Source organism: Crocodylus porosus, unplaced genomic scaffold, assembly GCF_001723895.1.
Source record: "Crocodylus porosus isolate Cpor-Errol unplaced genomic scaffold, CroPor_comp1, whole genome shotgun sequence".
NCBI lineage: Eukaryota > Metazoa > Chordata > Crocodylia > Crocodylidae > Crocodylus > Crocodylus porosus.
The window spans coordinates 70,055,785-70,080,541 of record NW_017728886.1 but is presented as its reverse complement, the minus strand read 5'-3'; the positions used below and the strand labels follow the sequence as shown (position 1 = coordinate 70,080,541).

The 24,757-nt window shown below is 44.8% G+C and overlaps 1 protein-coding gene across 1 annotated transcript in view; it reads left to right on the top strand.

Annotated features, from left to right (window-relative positions):
• The window catches only part of NEK10 (NIMA related kinase 10), a 196,387-nt gene that overhangs the window by 12,554 nt on the left and 159,076 nt on the right, over nucleotides 1–24,757 (top strand). Inside the window, exons 5-11 of the mRNA XM_019536158.1 lie at nucleotides 2,502–2,600; nucleotides 5,220–5,304; nucleotides 6,093–6,134; nucleotides 10,502–10,580; nucleotides 11,110–11,177; nucleotides 13,310–13,389; nucleotides 22,766–22,852. Of these exons, the coding sequence (XP_019391703.1) occupies nucleotides 2,502–2,600; nucleotides 5,220–5,304; nucleotides 6,093–6,134; nucleotides 10,502–10,580; nucleotides 11,110–11,177; nucleotides 13,310–13,389; nucleotides 22,766–22,852 (540 nt within the window). The remainder of the gene's footprint in view (nucleotides 1–2,501; nucleotides 2,601–5,219; nucleotides 5,305–6,092; nucleotides 6,135–10,501; nucleotides 10,581–11,109; nucleotides 11,178–13,309; nucleotides 13,390–22,765; nucleotides 22,853–24,757) is intronic.

The following is a 24,757-nucleotide window of genomic DNA, read 5'->3' as shown; positions in this document are numbered from 1 at the left end:
TGCTAGCTCATCTCAGGCCTGGGCTTATATCCTACATAAACCCAGCCTTCCTCCAGGGTCAGTTGATTTCATAATCAACACTGGCTACACCCGCAGGCTGTCACAGCACTAGCTTGCCTGCTTCACATGGAGAGGTGGTAGAATCTCCATCCTTGGAGGTTTCTAAGGCCCAGCTCGAAAAAACCTTGGTTAGAATGGTCTATTTGAGTATGGTTCTGCTTTGAGCAGATGGTTGGACTAGATGACCTCCTGAGGCCTCTTCCAACCCTAATTTTCTGTGTATGACATATTAAATTACACATAATAATTTTTAACGAAGGGGAGAATGTGTGGTATGCAAATTACTACAGAAACGATTAGGTGATTTGTACTGTTGTTCTATTAAGCATTTTCTCATTTGTGTCATAAGTACACAAAGACATCATAAAATGTCTTGGGTAGAATTTACTGATGTTATGTGTTTTTAGACTACAAAATAAAGAATGTATATCAAGACTGTTCTTCTGGCCTTGCTATTTGTAAGCTTGAATATATCACAGTAATTAGCTAAAGTAGTTTTTGGGAAAAAGAGAGCACATGCATTTGAATAATCAGAAGGTATGATAATCCACCAGCCATCTGGAGCATAGTCCATGTTCATTTGGCTTCTGAAATTGTAAGCTAGTCATTACTCAGGACAAATCCAATTTATTCTTGTGCAGCTCCAAAGATGAGCTTTTATTTTAGATTAAAATTTGAAACATCATAAAATATATTATAACATATTAAAATACTTGTGACCCTACAGTCACCAGGCTATTTCAGAAGGATAAAATATGAAATGCCTCTAATTTCAGAGGCAAGGATTTTTGTGAGTTATATCTTTTGTTGGACCACCTTAATGGTTGCAACAGAGTTAGTCAAGCTTTCAAATGCAAATCTTCACCATACTTCATGATCTGAGTAGTGGGGCAACAAGGGGAAGTTGCCAGTGATGGGGAATGGGCTTGGAGAAGCTTTCCCCAAGGCTGCTTCCTAGCCTTTCCAGCTTTTAAAAAATTACTTCTCCACCGCCCAGTTGGGCAGCGTGGGAAGCGAGGAGAAGCTGGCCGGGATGGGAATGGGGATTGGCAAGGCTTTCCCTGAGCTCTCTTCCCAGTCCTGCTGATGTTTGAATTGCTGCCCCATCACCCAGCTTGATCCTGCAGGCAGCAATGAGACGTCCACAGTAGCCAGCAAGGCCTCCTGCCTTGTCCTAAAACCAGGAACTTGCTGGCTTTGGGAAGAGGGAGGGAGTGTTTAGTGATGGCTGCTGCTCCCCTCCCCTCCCAGTCTTGAGGGAGGGAAGAGGAGAGGAGGGGAGCAGCACCCGTAAGCCCCCAGCTGGCTTCTTACTCCAGGGACTCCAGCACAAGAAGATAGCAAGGGGGCTTGCAGAGTTGTTGCCTCTCCTTGGCTCCCAGTGCCTGGGAACTGAGCTTGGGGTGCAGTGGGGCAAAATCACCTGTCCACTTCTCACACCGGGGACCCCAGTGTGTGAGGAGCCAGCAGGGAGTGGCTGGTAGCTGCTCATGCTTTCCCCTTCTGGTCTGTGGGGAGGATGTGAGCAGCTGCCACCCACACCTTCTCCAGACCAGGGTGATCCCAATCTCAGGAAGACACAGGAGCCTTTTGGCCAACAACCCAGGAGGAGTTAAGCCAAGGGAAAGTGTACAAACATTCATTCTCTCAAGAGAAAGTCTCCTGGGACCTACTTCTTCTGGACTGGGGTTGGTTTATTTTTCTCCTGGAATGGCTGGGTGGAAAAGCATGAACATATGAACGTGAACAACCATTCTCACAGTAGAAACTGAGCATCTATATATGGTTTTAGATGACTAGCACATGTATTTGGTTTCTATAAATCACTATCCTTCAAGGCTTAATCTTCTTGAATGCCTAGCTGCCATTACAGGCTCCAAATGGCTCTATGCCAATTTACTCTGAGTTAATGTATAAATAGCAACAACCAAGTATTTTTGGTGCTTTCAAGACAAGCTACTATTGCTGCCCCCACAAACTTATGTTACTACACAGGAAGAGGTGATAGAGACCAATAAGGGTGGGCACCAGAATAGGATTAGTAAAGGTGCCATTTGCAAACACATGTATGCATCTCTTGCTGCTGTTTCTTTAAAGATAATATTTTGGTTTATGAATATTTGTGTTTCTATACCACTAATTTGACTGAGAACAATACCATTCCATGAGTAAAAAAAGGGACAGAACAAGATCCAGAATCAGCAACGGTGAGAATATTTCAAGACAGTTATCAAATGACAGCTCTTACTCTCTGAAGAGAGAGGCATGATCTACTACATTCTAACTGAAATAAAAATCATGGTCTGTTTGGTTAAACATGTCACCATATATCAGTGTAATAGCAATCTCAAATTCAGTATGAGAAATATCTGTCTTTTAGGTAATCTAAAATTGTCTTTTTACATTTCATAATACTGCATTTTTCTAAATTTTCCCCTTAGTGTAAACTACAAGAATGAGAGAAATTTTAGCAAGCATCCTCAGCACAGGCTGTTTCAAGAAATCTTCACAGCTTTAGTTAAGAACAGACTTATCTGCAGGTAAGAATGTACAATACATCTGCATCTGGCTAAAATGAGTCTCTTCGTGTGTTAAATTGGGAGCCAAGAAACGCAATGCAGAACATGCTTTATATGCTTCAGCAGTAGTCATTGTAGCTTTGGAAACTTTTGGTTTCACAGCATGGGGCAATATGGACCTCGGTGTAAAAAAAATCAAAGAATGACCTTGGAGATTGAGCTACTGCATGAGCAGCAGACCGACGTTTTAAGTTTAGGTGGATAACAACAATATTGTCTCCTCTCCATGCTTCTTTGCTTCATTGACATACTACAAGCCTGCTGCCCTAAACACTGTGTATATTTTTAAATCAAATCTTTGATTCCTGTTTTGCTGCTGGTTGCCCATCTACAGAACAGTTGAAGATCAATTGGAGTTCATATCCTAACTTAGGCAGTTTTGAAAATCTAACTCTGCACCTCTCAAGGTCTTCTGGCTCCTAAACTTGCAAGAATTGACCTAAACTCCTAAAGATAGTGCCAAGGAATGGGTATACTGCATGCCGAGAAATATTAGGTAGCATTATTAGAATGGTGTTGGGCACGCTTGGAACTAAAAACATCATTAAGCACACCGTTGCAATGTGCCAACAATGCATTACATTACTTTTTTTTGGCATGAGTGGGCGGAGTGATTTCACAGTGGTCAGTGCTCCCTGATTCCAACTGACATGATGAAGGTATGCCCTAAGTCACCCAGGTCTTTTGAAAATTATACCACGTCCTCTTCTAACTACAGTATAGTATTTCATTGCCCTTCTGTAGAGGAACTGTAATGATCCAGCTTTGTTGGCCAAATCCTATTTATACACTGTAACATACCTAACTATTTTTGACTTTTTGTTCTTTCTCTGCCCTTTGATGATATATTGAAAGATAGTCTCACTAGAAAATGAAAAAAATGTCTGAACAAGGTTATATTAATAAGCCTATGAATTCAATTTTAAGTGCTGTCACTAGGGGATAAAGTGATGTTTTCTAAATAGATGCCTATAGCTATGTTGATACCTGTCATTTAGAACTGGTGTCACTACAGGGAGCCAAAGCCTGTAAGGGTGCATCTATTCTGCCCCTACAGTCCTAGGAATGCCACCCTTAGGCACTCTGCACCCACCCATTTCACATATGCCAGTCCCAAAAATGAAACAGTGAAAGTGTCTTGAGGGATGCCCTCACCACCACCCAAGTACATTGCCAACAGTTCTCAAGTGTCAGTGGGGGAGCTTCTGCCTCTTTCTGGAATTGGTGCAGGTGGACTGGGAACAGCTGGGTAGAGTGTGCAGTGATCCTGGGTGCACTGAAAAAGCAGTATAGTCGTAGTCTAAGAGCGTGTCTCAGAGAATTCCCGCTCCTTTTGAGAGTTATAAAAGATGGCTTGTCTCGTCTTGTGAAAGCCTACAGATTCTGTGTCTTTGGAATGACTGAGTTTTAAAAGAACTACTTAAATAAATTGAAGAGGTCTCTCTTCCTGTCCCACGTGTCTTACCTTAGACTGCTTTGCAACATATGCAAGCTATCAGTTCTCCATGGAAAAAAACCTCTTTTCTGGGAAGGCAAGTATGGAAACCTAGAAGAGAGCGAACGCTGGTGACAGGACTTGGATACAACAAGCCTAACCTCCTTGTTTGCATCTATTTGCAGAGCATTTATTTTTATCAAAATAATTTTAGCCTTTGGCTTCATTCCCAAAAGCAAATGATAACAAGGGAAAAGAACTGCCACATCACTCAGGCTTTCTCCATTCCTGGGGAACATAGCCAGATATATACAGATACTCTCCCCATCATAAAAAAGAGAAAGTGCCTAATGATTTTTTTAAATTGGGAAGAAAAGATATATAACTTTCACAGGCAATGGAAATCCATTGAAGTGGTGTTTGATCTTGAAAATTTATAGAACCTGGACATACCCATTCCTCGAGTGTTTATAATACTGTCTGGGTGCATTTTGCACATTTTGGCTTGTGTTCTCTGCAAAGTATGGCACTAGATTTGTAGGCACCAGCATGGGAATAAAAGTGTGATTTGAACCCTTTCATCTGTATCAAAATAGTTTAAAATAAAAATGGAAAGAATTGTTCAAAGCTATCAAATATTTAATAACAGTTTAAAACTTCCTGTATGGGTAACAGTGGTTTGAAAATATTTATTTCAAAGGTAGGCATTTAGATTCATACAGTGTCTGATAGTTTTATCATATTCATATTATTTTAAAGAGGTTATGGTTTGTGCATTGAAGCCTGCCATAAACTTGTCTTCTGTGCTGTGTATTTGGTCTGTCATCCATCAGAGCCTCTAAATACAGATTTAACTGTATTGAAATCAGTAGGAGTGTGTGTGCTTAAAGACTGTGTCTGGATCAGGGGTTTGGTAGATCTTGTATTCGCTGCAACAAGCAATTGCTGGTGATGTGCTGTTTAGGGAAACAACTGTATCTGTAGGGGACATGCTTAGTTGGTTTACATGCTTAATTTAGTTGGTTTAAGTGCTTAATTGTATAGTGATTTCCCCTCAAGTTGAAAAACTGGTGTGTAGGCTTATTTTTATGGATTTGGTATTGCCTGGGGTTTATAACTCAATATTTGGGATCTCTCTGTTGCAGGGAATGGGTTAATCGAGCCCCATCCATCCATTTTCTGAGACTGTTAATTTGCCTGAGGTTACTAATAAGAGATCCATGCTATCAGGTTAGTTCATCAAAATATTGCTTCCTGCTGAAATACATAACACACATACACAGTTTATCTATATTTTCAAATATAGGAATATTGCATATGTGAATATATAACAGTGTGTTAATCTATAAACAGTTTCAAGGGGTGAAAGCTTAATCAAGTAACAGAATAATGAAATTGCAGAACTGTTGTAGTTTATACAAGACTTTGCTATATACATGCACCATTTGCAGGATACATATACTCAGATTCTGATGTTCCTTGAATAGTATCTATCATCACTGACTCTAGTGACTAGTTGCTATAATGCAACAGATCAACAGTTTACTCTGTAGATGTTCCTTTTACCAACCTATAGACAGAGATGAAAATCCTTATTTCGTATTAATTATAAGGAACAGGGAGGACACCTTTCTGTTCTTATTGGTTACCTTCCATAAATGAATAAATGTGTTGTGAAACTTTGATTGGTACTTTATGAGTGTAGCTAGTATATTGTTTATAATGCTCTTCAGCAACCAGTTAAGCTGTTTGCCTCAGCATATTTCGTTCCAAATCAGGGGTAGAATTCCATATCTTAATTATACATTGTTGCCTCAATTTTCAGACCTTTCAAATTAAACTGGTAGCCACATAAACTTTCACCATATAAATATAACCCCCTGCTAAGCACCTCTACAACCTATTTGACTTCAGTGGATTTTGGAGCTGCTGGAAAAACAAGTCATTTATATTTAACTATCCATTTTTTCAGTGTTTGTTTACTTTTTAAAACTTTTGTTTACTTTTTTTTTTTTTAGGAAATGCTCCATAATCTTGGTGGGATTGAAAATCTAGCTCAGGTAAAATTCTTCTGGTTACTTCTATAATTTACGTTGCACATTAGCTTCTCAAGACAAGAATAAAATGTATCATAAAAAGGAATGTTATTGTATTGAGTCATGGAGAGGAATGAGGAACGACTGTTATTCTATTAGAACAGGGATAAGTAGGTGTGGTTTCCAATTATGCACAAAGCAGGTCTACTTGTCATTTGGCAGGGTGGCACCAGTGATTTCTACCTAATTGGATTAACAGAAGCTAGCTAGCTGGAGTGAAAAAAGGGTATTAAAGGTCAACACATGTTTGACTCAGTCATGAGTAGTTTTAGGCTGCTGAGGGAGAGGCATGTAATGTCTCCTTGAACTTTACAGAATGACTTTTCCACGGACAAACGAAAGTGACAGAAATGGAGTGAAATGATAGTTTTGTGGGGAATCATTGTTTTTTTTCTTAGTTGTTTTATTTTTTGTTTTTAAACGTTTGTTCTTTAGTTAGTGGAAGCTGCCTTTTAACAGCAAGGCGTGCCACCTTGAATGTATTTGAGCCTGAAAGCAATGCTTTTCTCCAAAGAGTCACAACTTGATTTAATAATAATACATCTAGCTGTTCTAGGATGCAAATCCTGCTCCAAAATATTAGCATTTCTCAGGAACTGGACACTCAGGGCACTGTTAATGGGCTGTAAAGCCTTTTATCACTAAGGGTCCAGACAGAAGTTAGCAATAACGCTGTAAATTTCACAACAAATTTCACAAAAAGTGCTGGAATTTACAGGACTGTATAAACCAGACAGACGAGTGGCTTCTTCGCGTGAGCTTGTGCTTACATGCAGTGACAGAGGCCAGGCAGCAGGGGGCAATGCTGCTTGCGTTGTAAGTCAGCCAGGGCTCTAGATGCTGGCACTCAGCTGCTGAAATTGACCAGCAGTGCTATGGTGCCCAGTCATGAATACTGCATGCCCCCAGAGGCTGAAGGGGCACAGCGAGCTCCTGCAGGTGGTGGTGGCAGTGGCAAGTGGGGAGCTCCTGCAGGCAGCTGCAGCACTGTCAGCGGCGGGGGAGGGGGGTGGGGGTGGGCAAGGAGGAGCGCCAACCAGTGATCGGCGACCACCCACAAATGCCGCCAGCAGCATTGGCAGTGGCCAGCAATGATTGCGGACTGCCCACAGACACTCAGCAGTGTTGGCAGCTGGGGCATGGGGGTGGCGAGCGGCAACTGCCCACAGGTGTTGCCAGCAGTGTTGGTGGCACCTTTTCACAGGGGGTGCACCACCAAGCTCGGGGTGCATGTACACCTATGTGCACTCCCTATGTGTTGTCAATGCCAGTGGGGCTTGCAGAGCTGGTCACCGTGCAGCATAGGCCACAGCTGGCAGCCCAGGCTGTGGTCCCAAGGGTGCTGGACAAGGGTGGGGGCTCAGAGCCTGTCCCCCTGAGCTCCCCTGCCACTTTCTGTCAGCAGCCAGTTTGGCTGTTGTCGGCAACAAACAGCGTGGTGGGCGAATGCACTGTTGGCACCAGGTGGCATGGGCCTGAGTTAGCTCTCTGGGCTGGGATCCCTGGGGGTGCAGGAGCTGGGCAAGGGTTTGCAACCCCACAGCTCCCAGCAGTGATGGTCTTGTCAATTTCAGCCTGATCTAAAATTGACAAGAGACTCTGTGTTTCTACCTCCTTCCTGTGGCTGACTAGGGGCATGACAACTGAACTTCTGACAAGTGTACACATTCTCTGAGTCACTCTTAGAGAGACTTTGTCTGATACTTAATTAGATTACATTGGCTGTTTTTTAAGTGGTCTGCAGCCACGCATTTGTGTTTGGTCACAGCTTTAGACCGCTTTTGTGGCCAAATCAAATGAAAATTGTCACTTCTGTCTGAACCCTAAATCACTGGCATTGGCGTTGTTTTAACTCCTGCCCAGATCCTCAGGGATTAAAATTTATTCCTATCTCATGGATGTGTGATGGCTCGCACATGAGTCAAGTTTAGTAGGATTCCAATTCCACTTCTTAGGTCTTAAATGTCAAGATTTTTCAGGGGAATTATTTTCTTACTCCGCCTGTACTGTTCTAGGACAATGGACCCGTCTCTATAATGTTTGGGCAGGGCTGGCCAACTTTTCAGCAGCCCAGGGCCTCATGCCATGCAGGCTGCTCACTAGCAGGCAATTTGACCCTCTACCCCACTATATGTGCAGTACAAGCAGCTTAGCTCCCCTCTGCTGTGTGCTCTGCCCCACCTCCTTTCTGGCAAGGAGCACCTTGCTGCACAGGTAGCCTGGCCCCTCCTATTGTGCCCCCACTCCCCACCCCTAGGAATAGGAGAGGGAGAGCTCAGAGATCCTGGCTGCTACCACAGCAGGAGAAATGGGGATAGTAGTGCCTGGGCAAGAGCCCACAGGCAAGAGCCTTGCGATCTCCCCTCATGGGAGTCAGTTGGACAGCCCTGCTCTAGAACTGGATTCAGTAAAGGATTCAGGCCTCTGGAAGATATGTGACTTATGCAATGAACACACTAATCACATAATAAATAGTAACATGCCACATGTTAAAAAGACTTTATAGTGGAATAAAATGGTAAACCAGCCACACTGATGTTATGCATTTAGTGTGGTCTGGGACCCAGGGCTGCCTCTTGCCCTGAAGTGCAGGGTTTACATGTTCTCACATGATGGGAGCCTGTCAGCATCTCATGCTTGGGGACATGTAAAGCCCTGCACTGAAGTTGATGCTGCAGCACAGCCAGCTGGAGAACTGGGGGCCCTCCAATCTCAGACAGACATGTAACTGGGATCTGAGGAGTTTTATCCATGATCCCAAGCCTCATGGTAGAAACTTAAATAATCTCTTTGAAAAACTAAACAGGGATCATTGTTTTCTGCTAAAACACACCTACAGAAGGAGGTGGTCATGCTGTAACCACTAGAACAGGGGGAGTCACATGCTCCCTTTTTTGTGCTCTTCTGATCCCATCAGTTTTGCCTTCCTTCAGGTGAGATTCGTAAATTTGAAGCCCCTCAGACAGAGAAGGTCCTAAAAACCAGGTCTGACACTTCCTGAGAGAGGACTATAATTTCTAGGTTCTTATATAAAAGGGGAGCAGTATCACCACCACCTCTTTTGGCAGTTTTAAAATAAAGCAGCCATATTTACAAGCTGATATAGGGCACCACTCCACTTTGTTTCTGGATCCCAAGTAGGCCTAGGCAGGAGATTGCTGTCTATATGCTTGTGTCAGGACAGTTCTGGGCATGCGCAGAAACAGAACTGTAGGCCCTTTAATGACTTTCAGGTCAGAGTCATTTGAGGTTAGAAGCCTCCAAGGCTAAGTCCAGTTTCACATGCCTAAATCCTGTATTTGATTTGGCTTAGGTGTCTGATTCAGGGCTTGAGGTTGGTACCTTCTTCAGAGAAGGTTTGTTTATTTTAATAAATATCTGTTGCATATGAAATACAGGAAAAGTCCGTGGAGCAGAGACCAGAACCCTGATTCCCAGCAACTGCTTTCTATCCCACCCCTGCACCCTTCCCCTGTATGTCTCCCTAACCACTATCTCCCTTACTGCATCACTACAGGGTCAGTTTTCCTTAGCACCCACTATGGGGTCAGGTTGTCTCATGCTTTTTTTTCTTTTTAGCCCTTGAATCCTGAAATCTTTGTTGCACTGTATCTCAGCTTCAGCAGGATGAGTGGAGAGTGTCCTTAACCACTCATGGTTAGCGTACTTTGCTAGAGTTAGGAGGTGTGGGGCTGAAGTAAATCAGGCTGGGGAGGGCTTTTAACTTTAGTCTCCTGCTCCCTGGGTGAATTCTGTAGCCATTAGGGTATTATATTGGTGAGCATCACCATCACTACCTCCTACTCTGTTTTAACACGAAATTTAGCCAGAATTCAGTTTGTGCAGAGCCTGGTTCTGTTGATATTTGCTAAGAATGCTCTGAAAATGTCTTCTGGATCAGGTCAAGAATTGGAGATAGAGAGGCTTCTGGTATCTGGATCCCATGTATGGCCAGGAGATAGGAACTGAACTGTGCACATTATGGCAGTTCTACACAAGCTTGACAGGAGAGCCCTTGGCATTTGGGGAACTTTCCAAGGCAAACAAATGTGTTTAGATGAGTTCAGGCGACTTCAGAATTAGTTGGCAGGTAAATAAGGGAGGGTAAGGAAGCGATGGTTTGCAATTATGGGTTTAGGCAGCTCAGTTCAATGTAAGTGTTGCTTTAGGTGCCAAAGTCCTGTATTGAATCCAGCCTCTCTGAAATAGGAATTTACAGTGTACTGTGAAACTAGGGCACCACCTGCAGGCTAACCCATGTATAACAACTTTTCAACTTTGACAGATTTAACTTCTTAACATATTAAGTCTTTATTTTGTCTCGTCTGCAGTATATGGAAACAGTAGCAAATGGGTATCTTGGATATGGAGAAGAGCAGCATAATGTAGACAAGTTGGTCAATATGACATGTAAGTTTTATAATTGAGACATAGGCAGATAAAGTTGTTTGGGTAAATCTGATAGCTTTTATTAGACCAACTTAAATAGTTGGAAAAATTATTCTTAATAAGCTTTTGGGCACAAACACCCTTCCTCGGGCTGAGGAAGCGGATGATCTGTGCTCTTCCTGGATGGATAACTGACACATGCCTTTCAATGGATGAGGAACAGACTAAAGGGTACTGAAAATACTTTAAAGTGTTCAGATATCGTGGTATTGCTAGATTGATTGCAAAAGGAAAACATAAACAAGTCACTGAAAGTGCTGTAAAATAGCAGATTTCATTCTTGTACAGCTGAAAATTTCTTTCATAGACATTGATACTTCTTTGTAATTTAAAATAATGAATACTGTGTATTGTTAATCACATCAAAGAACTTATCCAATTCAAAGGATAAGTCAGTGCTTTATATTCGTGTTGTTATGTTTTTCTGTTAATAAAATGAAAACTATTAAATGAGAGATTTTCAATTTATATGATTTTCTTCATTTCACAGATATTTTTCAAAAGCTGTCTGCTGTTAAGGATCAAAGAGAATGGGTTATAGCCAGTGGAGCACATAAAGTAAGTAATTTATAAAACAACTACTTATTCAAATGGTTAACTCTTTCAAAATATAATTAAACTTTCTTCATCTTCAAAATGGTAGTAGATTAAAAAAAAGTCAGTTTTGTAACTTAGAATGGTGAGTTCCATCACCATTAAGATCATCTGAGCGGTCTTTTTTATATGTGACCGAGTGAGCTGCTGGCTTTGGGTACAAATTGCAGATCAGTTAATTTAGCTTCTCAGATATTTTGGTGAAGCTTGCCCCTATAAAGATGTGTCAGATTTATATTGTGGTAAGCCTGTGGTTTTTGTATTGTAACAGTTTTGAAATATCTGCTGCAAACAATGGGCCTCGTTCTGCAGTTCGCATGGTTTTCTGAGAATGACCCTACTGAAAAGCAGCATGTTTGTAGGGATCTGCACTTTGTAGCCTGAATGAGAAACAGCTGGGATTAGGATTGGTATAACCAGGTTTTCTTGAAACAAGTGTACTGCAAAATGTGGGCAATTTTAATTGGATCATGAAGTGAAGTAGGGTGAAAAATGGAAAACTTATACAACTAAACCCTATTTATAAAAGCTATTTTATGATCTGAATCATTAGTAGAACACACGTGAATCTTTAAAATGCCAGGCATGTATTAAATACAGTACTTTTTACTTAGTATGGCTTAAATTCAGGGTTAGAAGAGTATGTCTGCACTATCTAGCTACCGAACTGGGACTGCCGCTGAGAACCATTGCTGTCCTACTTTGTACTCAACCGAGTCTGCTGATTGTGCAGTCTGGATGGTGCTAGAACTGACATGGAGGACTGGGAGTGGCAGTGATTTAGGTGTTCCAAGCTTTTCTAAGACATTTTACTCTACATAATTTGTGGGCTTGGCTAAAAGGCATGTGTGGCCTAACTCTGTTTCGCAGCAGCAGTCCTCTGTTCTGCAGGGAAGGGCCAAAGACATGGCTTAATTTTTTTGGTTTGGTCACGCCACAAGGTACATGCAGATGTTATATTAGGGTTAGGTTGATCTAAATGCCAGTTTCCATGGATGCTCGTGGGGGTTTACACTGGGCCAGAAATGGTGGTCTGGAATTAAGTGTGTTCACTTGAGTAGGTGAACTAACTTAGATTGGGTACAGGTTAACCCCATCTATCAAGTGTCTGCACATGGCTGGAGTACAGTCCTGGAGTTGGGAAAACTCAGTTGCTTGCCACAGCCCTGGGGCTATACTCTTCCTATGCTCTGACCCTGACTGGGCTATTTTAGCCCCCTGACTCTCCCAACCCAGGATGGACACCCACCCTCCATGTATCCATCAGCTCTGATCCCGCCAATCTCTCTTGCAGACCCTCTAGCCCAGTGCTTCCCAAACTTTTCCTCAGTATGACCCATTTATAACCCCATTCCACAGCATAGCACCTCACTCCCAACCTGCAGCCCCCTACCCTTCCCAGATGCCTCTCACTCACAGCCCCTGGTCCTGCTGGTGCCCCTCACTCTCAACCCACAGCCCCCCACACCCCAAGGTGCCCCAGGACAAGGTCCCGCAGCTTCCTACCCTGGCAGCGGTGCCTGAGCCCCAGCTGCTATCTGAGAAGGCAGCGGCTGCTGCAGCCGGAGTAGAGCACGGAGCCTGGCTCCCCCCGCCCCGTCCCCTCCCCTGCAGGTGGCATAGCCAGAGTGGAGCCTGTTGTGGGCTGCCTGCTGCAGGCACGGCGCTCCCCTCCCTGCTGCCCTACCTCTGGGGGCTTGCAGCCCAGTGCGCAGGACTTTGTGTGGGAGCGCCACATTGCCACGGCTGCCAAGCTGAGGCCTATGGTACCAGGCTCATCAGTGATGTGGTATAGACATACACCAAGCATTTTCCACTAGAGCAGATGCCACTTTAATATTTTAAGAGTATCTTCAGATGTATTTGAGGAGAGGCACTTGCTTCACCTCAATATTTGGTCAGTGAGTAAAGGAGCAAAACTGATTTCTGATATGTTTGAAATCTGTAAGGCTAATTATGCAGTATGATGATTTAGCATCTTTACTTTTTCTAATAAAAACCTACAGATTTTTACTGAACAGCTGCATATGTTTTAGTGTCATTATTGGAAACACAAGATTTATAAACATTTACCTTTTTAAATCACTGATTTCCAGACTTTAGTAAATTTGCTAGGAGCCAGAGACAGTAACGTGTTGTTGGGTGCCCTCCTTGCTTTGACTAGCTTAGCAGAAAGGTAAGTTCATTTTAATGTGCTTTTGTTTGCAATTAATATTTGATTGTGGCTAATGACAGAACATTACCATATTTACTCAAATACAAGACATGTTTTTCCCCCACTCAGCATATGGAAAAAGCCTCTCATCTTACATTCAGATGCAAGGAAACTTCATTCAATACATTGTCTGTCATTAAACTGCTGCCAGAACTAGCATGTGCTCAGTAACAGAAACCAACTATGAAGTTGATTAAATGCAGCCAACACTGAGCAAGACTATAAAATACATGGATCATATTGGGCAAACTTGCTGATGGGAAACTTTTTTTTTTTTTGGTAACATTTTATTAGATGGGAAACTACATTTTATTAGAAAACAGGCAATATCAAACAGATTTAAAAAGGACCCCACCTGAGGCCTCACAAAGGGAATACAAATACAGTGTCAAGAAATTACATAATACTCATAGGATAAACAAAGTCTCATTCACTTTGTTTAAAACTCCAGTGTTCTTCAGTGAACATCTTACCCTTGCTACTTATATAACGACAGGTTCACGCATCGATACTTAACAGAAAGGTACTAACAAAGCCCTCACCCACTCTTTCTGACAACAAAAGCTGTCCCTTAGTCTATCCTATACCTATACAGGGCTGAAACAACCCCCTGAAGTCCAGCCCTTGCCAGAGCACTGTATCCCCTCCTTCCGTCCCATGCTTTTCTCTGCCTCTATAGAAGTGCAGCTCGTGCATTGCTAACTGCAAACACTCTGACGTTGAAAAGCACGAGCCCTTTAGTGCCAATAGGGAATGCACTTTCCATAGCGCTACTTTGGTGCATGTGATAAGAACCCTCACACCCCATGACCTCCACCTCAAACGCTGCCTTTTGCAGTCACCCTTCTTCCAGGACCTGCTGGTCTTTAATTTTCAAACCCCCATCCCTTGCCAGGAACCCTACTCCTGCCACTTTATTCTCATTTGAACCCCCCACCATGATGGTCCCACCTCCAAGCGCTTCTCCAGATATCTATAATTTCTCCTCCAGGGAATCCCGCAGTCCTGCAAGCCCAACAGCTGTGTCTCCAGGCCTTGTAAGGTGGTATACAATGAATCCCACCTCTGCCTCCCATATAAACTTCTTACATTTAAGGATGCTATGGTCAATGCCATCAAGGCTATTTTCCAGAGAGAAATATGCCTCATAAATCATCCGTGCCGCTACTGGGTTCTGAGCTGTCTTCCCCCACTTTCCACATCCCCGTAGCCCTAGCCAAATGTTTAATCGCGGTTGGGCTCAGAAGGCCATAACTTTCTGCCCTTCCAGATTCCTCAGCCTCTCGTCCCTCCACAGGCAGCTCCCCGCTCTTCCCCCTGTCTTTTTCCAGTGCAGTCCCTCCTGTCTCATGGACCGTTCCCCCTTCCTCCTCTATTCTCTTTTTCTTTGGTTTAACCCTCCGTTTCTTCTTTCTTTTTGTGGGGGAAGGCTCTTTTCCCTTATCCCCAGACAGATCCAAGTCCATGCTTGCTGACTCAGATTCATGTGCCCCTTCTCCTGCTGCCTCGCTTTGCTCCTCCTCCATCTGTTCCTCTCCTCCCGACTCGAAGAGCTGGTTGGCTGCCTTGATCATGTCATCTTTCTGCTCCGCTTCTGGTGTTTCCTCCACTATGAAGGTGTCCATATCCAAGTTGCTGGACTCCACATTCTCTATATTTTCTTTATCCCTCTCCTCTGCTGCGTGCGACTCTCGTGCTTTGTTTGCGTAAGACAAGGGGCACCGGTGCTGCAGGTGCCCCTCACCTCCACAAACGGTGCATTTCATTTCCTGTTTGCAGGCTTTGGCCTGGTGCCCCATGCTGCTACACCTGTAGCAAACTGTCAGGCTACACAAGGCAGCAAGTTCCCCCGCCAAGCCACACCTGCTACACAGTTTCAGCTGGCCATGATAGGTCACGTACCTGCGGTGGGGCCCTATGGACACTACAGAGGGCAGGTGTCTCACCCTGCCGGGGTGTCTCGGGTCTTTGTCTAGGATGACTCTGGCTCTCCATGCCCCGGTCCAGATTTGCCACTGGTCCAGGACCCACTGAATATTGAGGATCTTTTCGACTTGCCCCTCCAGCCACCATCTCACATCTGCATACTCTAGGTCATCTGAATACATTTTAAAGTATAAAACTCTCTCCCGGGCCTTCTGGCTGGCTTCAAAATGCAGACCCCACAAGTCCTCCTTGTTTGCCACTTCCGCATACCGGGCCCAGAAGGCCACATATGTCTCTCGCCTCCAGAAGGTGATATTCCAGTGGCAGAAATTATCAAAAGCCACCACGCAACTTAAGTCTTTAGGGTTCACATGTAAGTCCTCGAAAAGCACCCTGGTCATAAAGTCTGCTCTCAGCATGGTTGTTTTCCCCTTTACTCCTTCTGGGGTCAGAGTGGCTTTCACACGCAGCTTTACCCTTCTTCATGGGTCTCCTTCTTCCCACAAATAATAGGAAGGTTCTGGGGCCTTCCGGGCAGATTTACTGCTCTCTGCAGAGCTCCGCCTCTCTTCCTGCAGCAGGACCCCCCCTCTCTAGAACCTTCTCGCCCAGCAGCATCACGACTCTTCTTCCTCTCTGAAGACACCACCTTGCTTCCTTGACCCACCATGGACCAATCCCCAACCACCTCCTCCTCCTCAGCAATGCCATCAGAAAGCTCACCAGAAACACTCTTCAAAGCAGAAGCCAACAGGATCTTAGATGAAGCGCTTGCCGGTCCATATTCTTCAAGAATCAAAGCTCGCTTCCTCGCTGCCTCCTCCAGCAACCTAGCCTCTTCATTCTGTGCCACAACTTCCATCACTCCAATGATTAAACAGGGACAACCACCGTCCAGATCATGGTATCTCCCCTGCCCTGGGGAACCTGCCTACGTGATCACAATGCCTCAGTGCAGACTATCTGAATAAGATATGTGGTAGTATCCATTGCACTCAGTCCCCCTCCGTGCCAATTCTTTTTCAAGTCTTGGTGAGCGACATAGCACACATTTCAATTTCCTCTTCACTCCCATAGCTGAGCCATGCCTTTCTTTCCCATTTCTTTTCCACTGATTCCTGTTTCTTCACCAGCCTTAGAAGTCTGGCAAACATCAACAAATGGCCCCAAACAGTTCACCCAGAATCCCTCTCTCACCTCCTTTCTTAGCCTGTCACATATGGGTAGTGTGGCTCCACTCTGCCTTAGGTGGAGCCAGATCAAGTTGCCCAGCACCTCATCTTATAACTATTTGGAGGATCTCAGAACTCGTGACAAGAACACCCGGTTCCAGTCGTGAATGGGGGGCTCATTAGCACATGAATCCTTTGTTGGGGGTATCTGGAATACACACATACTGAGTAGTGCTGAGCTGTGGAGTCGTCATGGCTTTAAATGCTGTTGACTCTGCTGGGGTGCAGCTCAATGAACAATATGGCAAATCATGAGCCTTTTGACTTTTCATGTATAGTTTGTACTATATATAAGTAGATACAAAAATGCGGCTTAGAAATGTATTTATGGAGTACTTGTGCTAAAACTTGCAGCAGTTTGGAAAAAGGGAAAATGCATCAGTTCTGGGTGAACTAAGTCTCTGGGTATTGTATGCAAATTAATATAGCTACATTTATTTCAAGGTCAGTGTTTTCAGATTTGCCCCTCACTTCCATATGCTTGGGGAGAGCAAGGTCTGACAATAAGGATGTGGGGGGAGAAGCTGCAGGGAGAAGTTGTGGAGATAGAGGACAAGAGACCACTTGACCCCCAAGATGTTTTTACCTGCTGTAGCAGTGGGAGGGGGACAAATTCAAGTCAAATGTCCAATAATTAGATTCTATACCTGGAAAATAATAACAAATGTACACATTTTCCATATATAGAATCTGATTTTTGTGGGGATGTCTTATAATTGGAATCATTTTATACTTGAGTAAATATGGTAAAATTGATATATTTTAGGAGAAAGTGTTGATACACAAGACAGAGACTCAGTCTGGCAGAGAGGGGGGTGTTTGTGTGTGTTTAATGATAGTGTATGGGTATGTGTGCAAGTCAAAAAGCCCAAGGCTGAATAGATTCAAGTTTCAGAGATTAGTCTAAGCTGCATAGATTAAACTGATAAGGAAGTGAACAGACATTCACTTTTGATTGTTGAAATCCAGCTGCATGCCTACAGTGGCCCAGGCCAGAAGCTGGGAGGGTGCTTGAGCACACCTCTCTGCTCCGCTGGGGCAGACAGCTTGGGCCAAGGCTAGCCTGCCCACCCAGTGAGTGGGGTTTTCAGGAGAGATACAAAGCATCCTGGGATGCTGGGAGACTGTGAGTTAACTTGAATCTGGAGGGGATCTGAGATGGAAGTTTAATAAACTGATTTAACCTATTGTAGCAGGGCACTAGGGTGCCTGCTACTGAATAGTAGTAAATGGGCTCAGCTGCCACTCACCAGGGCAGCAGGTGGGAGTTGCTATGGCAACAGAGTGGGTCAGCTGACCGCCAGGGGTCGCGGCCTGGCCTTTATAAACAGCGAAGGCTAAGGCCAGAGCAGTTCCCCTGCTGGCAGCCTAAGAGGAAGAGGAAGATCTGTTAGAGCAGAGCAGAGCAGAGCAGAACATAATATAGAAGCCTGATGGCTGGAGAGCGCTGGCTTGACAGTACTGGGTAGAGGAAACCCTGATGAGGAGATGTGAGAGGGAGCCAGGTTTGCTTGGAGTTTATGTTGGAATCCCAGAGGGGGAGATTTCTGTTGTGCTTGGGAGTTATGTTGTAACCCAGGAAGGGGAGATTTTGGATTTGTGTTATTGTTACAACCGGAGGACTGGGCGAGGCTGTAGGGGTGGAGGAGGCCTCATTAGGAGCTCCCCAGGAAAATGGGGGTGTTCCTGGCACCACAGGGGGTGCCGCGTTTTGGGGGTGTCCTGACCCCAGCCCAGTGTGGGCAGCTTCAGGAAGAGCTCAGTGCGTAGGCAGAAGCCCCAGTGGGGCATAGGCCCGAAGAGGCGGGTCTGGGGGCCAGGTAAGGCTAAGGCCGCCTGAGCCCCAATCCAGGGAAGACTGAGTCGGGCATAGAGGGCCCCAGTGCGGGCGGAGAGCACGGGAGGCGCGAGCAAGGCCCCAGTGCAGGCGGGCCCCGGTGGGGGCGGAGAGCGCGAGCAGCACGAGCAGGGGCCCCGGTGAGGGGCGCGTATATTGGAGCAGGCCCTGGGAGAGCGTGGCAGGGAGTAGGACAGAGTCCTGGTACAGCAAGGCAGGCACCGTGCCAAGGAGGGCAGGAAGGCAGCCTCCCATTGATAATATACCAGCAAGACGTGGCGGGCGAGATATAGGGTGCATTCTAGACCCAATTTGGCATGGTAGCCAGGGGGCACTAGGGGAGGTCACGGCGCCCCTAGAGAGCATCCTGTCACACCTATGATCCATCCAGGTTTATCTTAAACTAGTTTCAGACATTTTGAAAACAACTTATGTGCACTGAGCTTCTGTGCTAAGTACAGACATCTGGGTGGTTAAATTAGGTTCAAAACGGCCTCCTGGTTTAAACTTCTCTCATCTGGATGCCAACCTTATCCTTACAGACCCGGTCTCAGTGACTGGCAATCAGTCTAAACCTGAAACAGAACAAAAGTTCCATGCACACAAACTGGTCTAAAAATTGCAGAACCCAGTTTAAGATAAACTTGGATCTATGTAGTATCAGACTCATTCGATTTAGGTCAAACTGGTGCATGGAATTCTGTCCACTTTCCCTATGCAGCCCTGGGGCTGGGAAAACCCAACCACTGGCCCCAGCCCCAGAACTGCTCTTTTCACTTCCCCTGTCCAGTGCAGTGGTCTGTTCCCCCTCACCTCCACAACCCTTTGCTCCCTGCCAAGTCTATGCTCGCAAGCCTCATCCCACAAGCTACTCTGGATGCAGCCACTTTTATCGGTGTTTGCTGCTGCCAGAGCCAAGCAAGTAAGTCCTGGTGGAGGGAGGAATGGGGTGTAGGTTTGCTGGGCGGGACACCATGCCCACCCCACCAATGGGTCACGCCTCCCCACCACCCCACTCCTCATTGTTTGTGCCTGCCCCATCATCCCATCTGAGGTTCAAGTCTTCCCCCAGCCACCTACCCATGTGTTGTGTCTGCTCCCCTACTCCATCCGCAGATTGTGTGTGCTGTCATCTGTGCCCTTCCACGCCACCTGTGGGTCACGCCTGACCCCCATCCCACTGTGGATCTGCTGTCCCCTCCAGTCTGATGGGCTCCCAACTCCCTGGCTAGCCCCCCACATTCTGACTTACCTGATATTGGACAGACATTTTGAATTGATTTAACCTCCCCATAATGTCTCTGAATATTTGTATTTAGCCCTGTTGTGCTACAGATTTGAACCAGTTTCCAATCACTTATACCACTTTGTGATTTCTCTTCCTAGACAGACAGACACACTTCATTTTAACATTGAAGCCAATGGGTCTGGTCATAGTGTAAAAAATGCAGTTTCAGCAGTTGTCTTCTTTCAGCGGTGTTTCGGGCGTTTTGGGGGAGGGACCAGCGGGGGTCTTGTTGCCACAGCTGCCCTCCCCATGCAGTCCCACATCACCGGAGCAGCAGCAACAAGAAGGTCCCCAGACCCACCTCTTCGGGCCTATGCCCCACTGGGGCTTCTGCCTACGCACCGAGCTCTTCCTGAAGCTGCCCACACTGGGCTGGGTGATGCTGCAGGCAGCAGCAACAAGAAGACCCCTGGTGCAGATCTCTGCTCCCTGTGAAGCCAAGTCACGCAGCAGGGACCAGCAGACTTGTTCACCGCTCTGTGCTACTTCCCTGCCCTGAGACCTGGCATGACAGGGATCAGAGATCTTTGTGGGAGTCTCCTCACCTGCACACAGGGCAGCAGCCCTCTTTCTCCCCAGGTTGTGCCACCTACAGCCCCGTCCTGGGGCCCCAAGCCCTACTCAGCTGGGTAAGGCTGTGCAAAGCTTCCCTTGCAGCTTGTTCAAAATGGATTTGACTGGAACGAAACAGGACAGTGATTTGAATCATTGTCCTCTGAAATGGCCAAATCCAAAACCAAATTGAAACACAGCCATTTCACACAGCCCTAGTACTTAGGCCCTGGTCCTATAAGGCAGTCTCTGTACCCATATAAAAAAGATTAAAAAGTTGAGGCCACATAGTACCAACCTGCAAGTCATTATGCAGGCACTGAAGTTAAAGGCTATTTTATCTGCATTCAAACTATAGAGGAAAGACCCTTGTTGAAAATTTGCAGATAAATGTAGTAAAATGTGCCAATAGTTTTGGTTCCCACACCCTTGCTCCTTCTTATGAAATGATGGCCTAAATATTTCCCCTGCTAATACTAACAATTCTTTCTTTCACTCTTTTCCAAAACAACTTTGAAGTCCCTTTCTGCTTTTGTTCTTCTCTGATAATATGTTCTTACTTTTCACTATTTTACTAATTATGTGCATATCATAAAATAAAAATCTGCCTGTAGCATAACAATTCAGTTCTGTTTCTATCTGTTTTCTTTGTCTGCCAAAATTGTTATAAAAGACGATTTGACATATTCATTAAGAGGGTACAGAAGAAGCATAGTATATTTTTCAAAAGTTTTCTGTATGTTAAAATAATACTTCAGTATAGTGGTTGTTCTTCACTAACGTTATATTGTTGCATTTCTAATATGGATAAATAGAAAAAAAGAGAAAATACAGCATTTTCAATCTCCAATTCTAATAATTGTATTGAACAAAAATAACTTGTTCTATGTTATTTTGTTATGGACTTCTAACCTTGGAGAAAAAGTTTACACTTCAAATAAAGTAAAAGAGATGATAAAATTGATCCAATAAATTGAAATAAAATAGGGATTTCCTTAGAGAGACTTCATAATCCCCTTTCTATCAAAATGGAGAATGTTTGAAATTTTTTTTGGATTTCATTTTAGCTGTATTTCTTAAAATCATTATTAACCAGAATCATAATACATATGTAGTTTGGTCTTCCATTTAATTTTACACATCAGATAATATTATTTTACTTATATATGTTTAATCTGATAGTGAATGATTATTTGTTTTTGGTTGCCTTTGTATAAATCACTTCTGCAAATACCATTTTTCCCTGCCTCAAAGTAACACACAGTGGGTGTGTCTACACTTGCACTTTAATACACAGTAGGCTATTTTACTGTACTTTAAAGGGTCACGTAAAAACTGTGTGCATTCATTACTGCACATTAAGGCAGCCTAATATGCATTTCTTGAGTGCACATTGGAGGTCTTAAATGTAATGTGCATTAGAAAAAGTGCCTCAGTGCATGTGTAGATGTGCCCAGCTTCTCTATCTACCTGAATGTAGACAGGAAAATACTTATGCTAAATCCCTATGAGTAAACAGAGCCAAATGTATAATCTCTGCTTTTTAAATCTGTGATTTTCTTTAATAGCTTTTCAAAAAAGCTTTTATTTTTGGCAGCATATTTAGGTGACTTTTAGTTAACTCCATTTCTTTAACACTATTTTCTTTTCTTTCTTTGGAGTTATTTAAGCTCTCTATCCTTTCAATGCTCTTTTCAGTGTATCAGCATCAAAAACCTTAATTATATTTGAAGAGATATAATTATATCTTTATAATGAAAATTTAAATGTTATATATGATGAATAAATATTGTACTTATTCTAAAGAAGGCACTTTGTTTCAGGAAAGTGTTTGAGTAGGTACTGAATTTTAATCATTGAATATATTTAAGCGTTGCTCTTGGTGGTGGTGCTTTCTTGCACTGTGGCATAGGTGATAACAAACCTTTAGGACCAATTCTTTAAGGGATTTTGATGCTTAAATTCCTTTTTATTTAATTTATTTTAAAAATGTGGGCCTGAATGGTAAAAACTTTGCTGGTTGTACTGTGCTGTAAATTGAATTATTCACTTGCGAACTGTGAGTTTCGTTGCTTAGCTAAGCTCCTAATACTAATTTTATTTCTCTGTCCAAATATAATCTCAGAAAATAAAAATATATAAACAAACATTTGCAAAATATAAACTACTCAGTTTTCAGCTAAAGACCCTCATTTTTAGTTTGGTTTTTTAAAAGTATTTTTGTGAGCACATTTAAATCTTTAACCTTTCCCCATTCACCATATTAGTTTTATGAAATTCATGCTATAGAAATTAAGAATTGTTGAAATGTCAATACTGACAAACATGTGTATACCTGTATTTTTTAACTTTCATGTACAATGTGGCATATTATTGAAAGTGTAGCTGGCCAAAGTAATGTGGGGGATAAGAGGGGGGTATAATGAGAGGAGGTTAAAAATAAATACATTTATCTCATATCATTTTCATTTATATAAATATCTAAGAATTTTCCATTTGTAGTCCAGAATGCAGGGAGAAGATAAGTGAGCTCACCATTGTTGAAAACTTGTTGGTGATATTACAGGAATATGACTTGCTTTCTAAAAGGTAAGCATTGGTTTATAGGTTCATTTTGTTAGAGTACCTTTTTGCTTTAAAATGTATTTTAATTTACAGAAGTATTGGACATTGTCATGGGGCGGGGCCCAGGAGTGGCTGTGATCTCTCCTGCGCCCCTACCGTGCCAAGTTGCCCTTCCAGCACCCTCGTCTCGCCTGCCATGTCTTTGCTGTTTATGTAATATTAATGGGAGGCTGCCTTTCCTGGGCTTCTCGGACCCGGTGCTCTTGCCCTGTACGGATATCTGTTGGTACACCCACCCTAGGGTGTCGTGTGGCTCCTTCCGCACCAATACCATGCCCAAGCCTCACTGGTGTTCCAGACGTTCTCGTGTCTCTGTGTACGTGCCCTCTCCGGGGCCTCTCTGTTATGCACGCCCCCTCTGGGGCTGCTCTGATTTCTGATATGCGTGCCCTCTCTGGGCCTTTACCCGCGCACCCTGCCCTCTCCGTGCTCTTGCTCGTGTGCTCTGTCCTTCCGGGCTCTTTAGACTTGCCCTCGCCCCTTTCAGGGGCTTCCCAATCGACTCGCCCTTGTCTGGGGCTTCCCCCGTATCCTCGTTCTCACCGGACGCTCTAACCTTCTGCTTGCCCTTTCCAGGGCCTCTCTGGTATACGCACCCTCTCCGGGGCCTCCCCAATATATGTGCCCCTTCCGGGCTTCTAATAGTGCGCCCGCCCTTCTGGGGCCTTTGAACCTAGTCTGCCCTACCTGGGCTCCCTATTCCCATATTCACGGCCGCTCTATGGCCTGCCTTGCGCTTCTTGCGCTCCCCTGCACTCACTGGGGCCTTGCCCGTGCCTTTCATGCTCTCCACGCCTTCTGCACTCTCGCCCCCTCTGGGGCCTATGCCTCGCGCTTCTCATGGCCTTTTCGCGCTCTCGTCCCCTCCGGGCCTATGCCTCACGCTTCTCGCGCTTCCCGCACCTTTTTGTGCTCTCGCCCCACTGGGGCCTGCGCTCACGCTCCTTGCCCACTCTGGACCTCACTCGCATGCTTCCTGCACTTGGGGCTCAGGTGGCCCGTAGCCGTGCCTGGCCCCCTGACTCTTCTTCTGGGTCGTATACCCCACTGGGCTTTACTCCCAATAGTGCCCCCACTGGGCTGGGGTCGGGACACCCCCTAATTCCTCCCGAGGTTGCCCCGCCGGGGTCGGGACACCCCAAAACGCTGTGCCTCCTCCACAGTGCCAGCTCTGGCACCAATCACTGTGCCCTCCCTGGGCACACCCCGAAACACAGCGCCCTCTGCGCCTCCAGGAACCCCCCTGTTCTGCTGGGGTGCTCCCCTGAGGCTGCCTCCTTCCCCTACAGCCTCATCTGGTCCTCTGGTATTACACAATCACCATCAGAACCAAGCTCAAAGCCATGCCAACCAGCAGTAAGCCAAAATCAGCCTACCAGCTATAACATTCTGTGCCACCCTGGCTCTCCGTTGAGCCTCCCTGTCAGAGGCCTCTACATCCCATCTCAACACGCAGACACTCAAGCACTCAGGCAGCCCTGCCTGGCTCGGCTCTGCAGCAGAGCTCCTGCTTCTCAGCCTGTCCGAGGGAAACTCCTTCTGGCCTCGGCCTATCTGGTTATAAAGGCCAGGCTCTGCCCCCTTTCAGTCAGCTGACCCAATCTGTTGCTTAAGCAACCTTCAGCTGTGCTGCCCTGCTGATTGGCAGCCAAGCCCTATTACCAATGCGAGTAGCAGGCACCCCAGTGCCCTGCTACACACATATTTAGTTTGATTGATTCACATACCATTTTAAAAGAGTTCAGATGAGTTTTGAGAAGTAAAATATATTCATAGAATTCATAGACATCAGGGCTGGAAGGGACCTCGGGAGATCGAGTCCAGCCCCCTGCCCAAAGGGCAGGAAGTCAGCTGGGGTCATAGGATCCC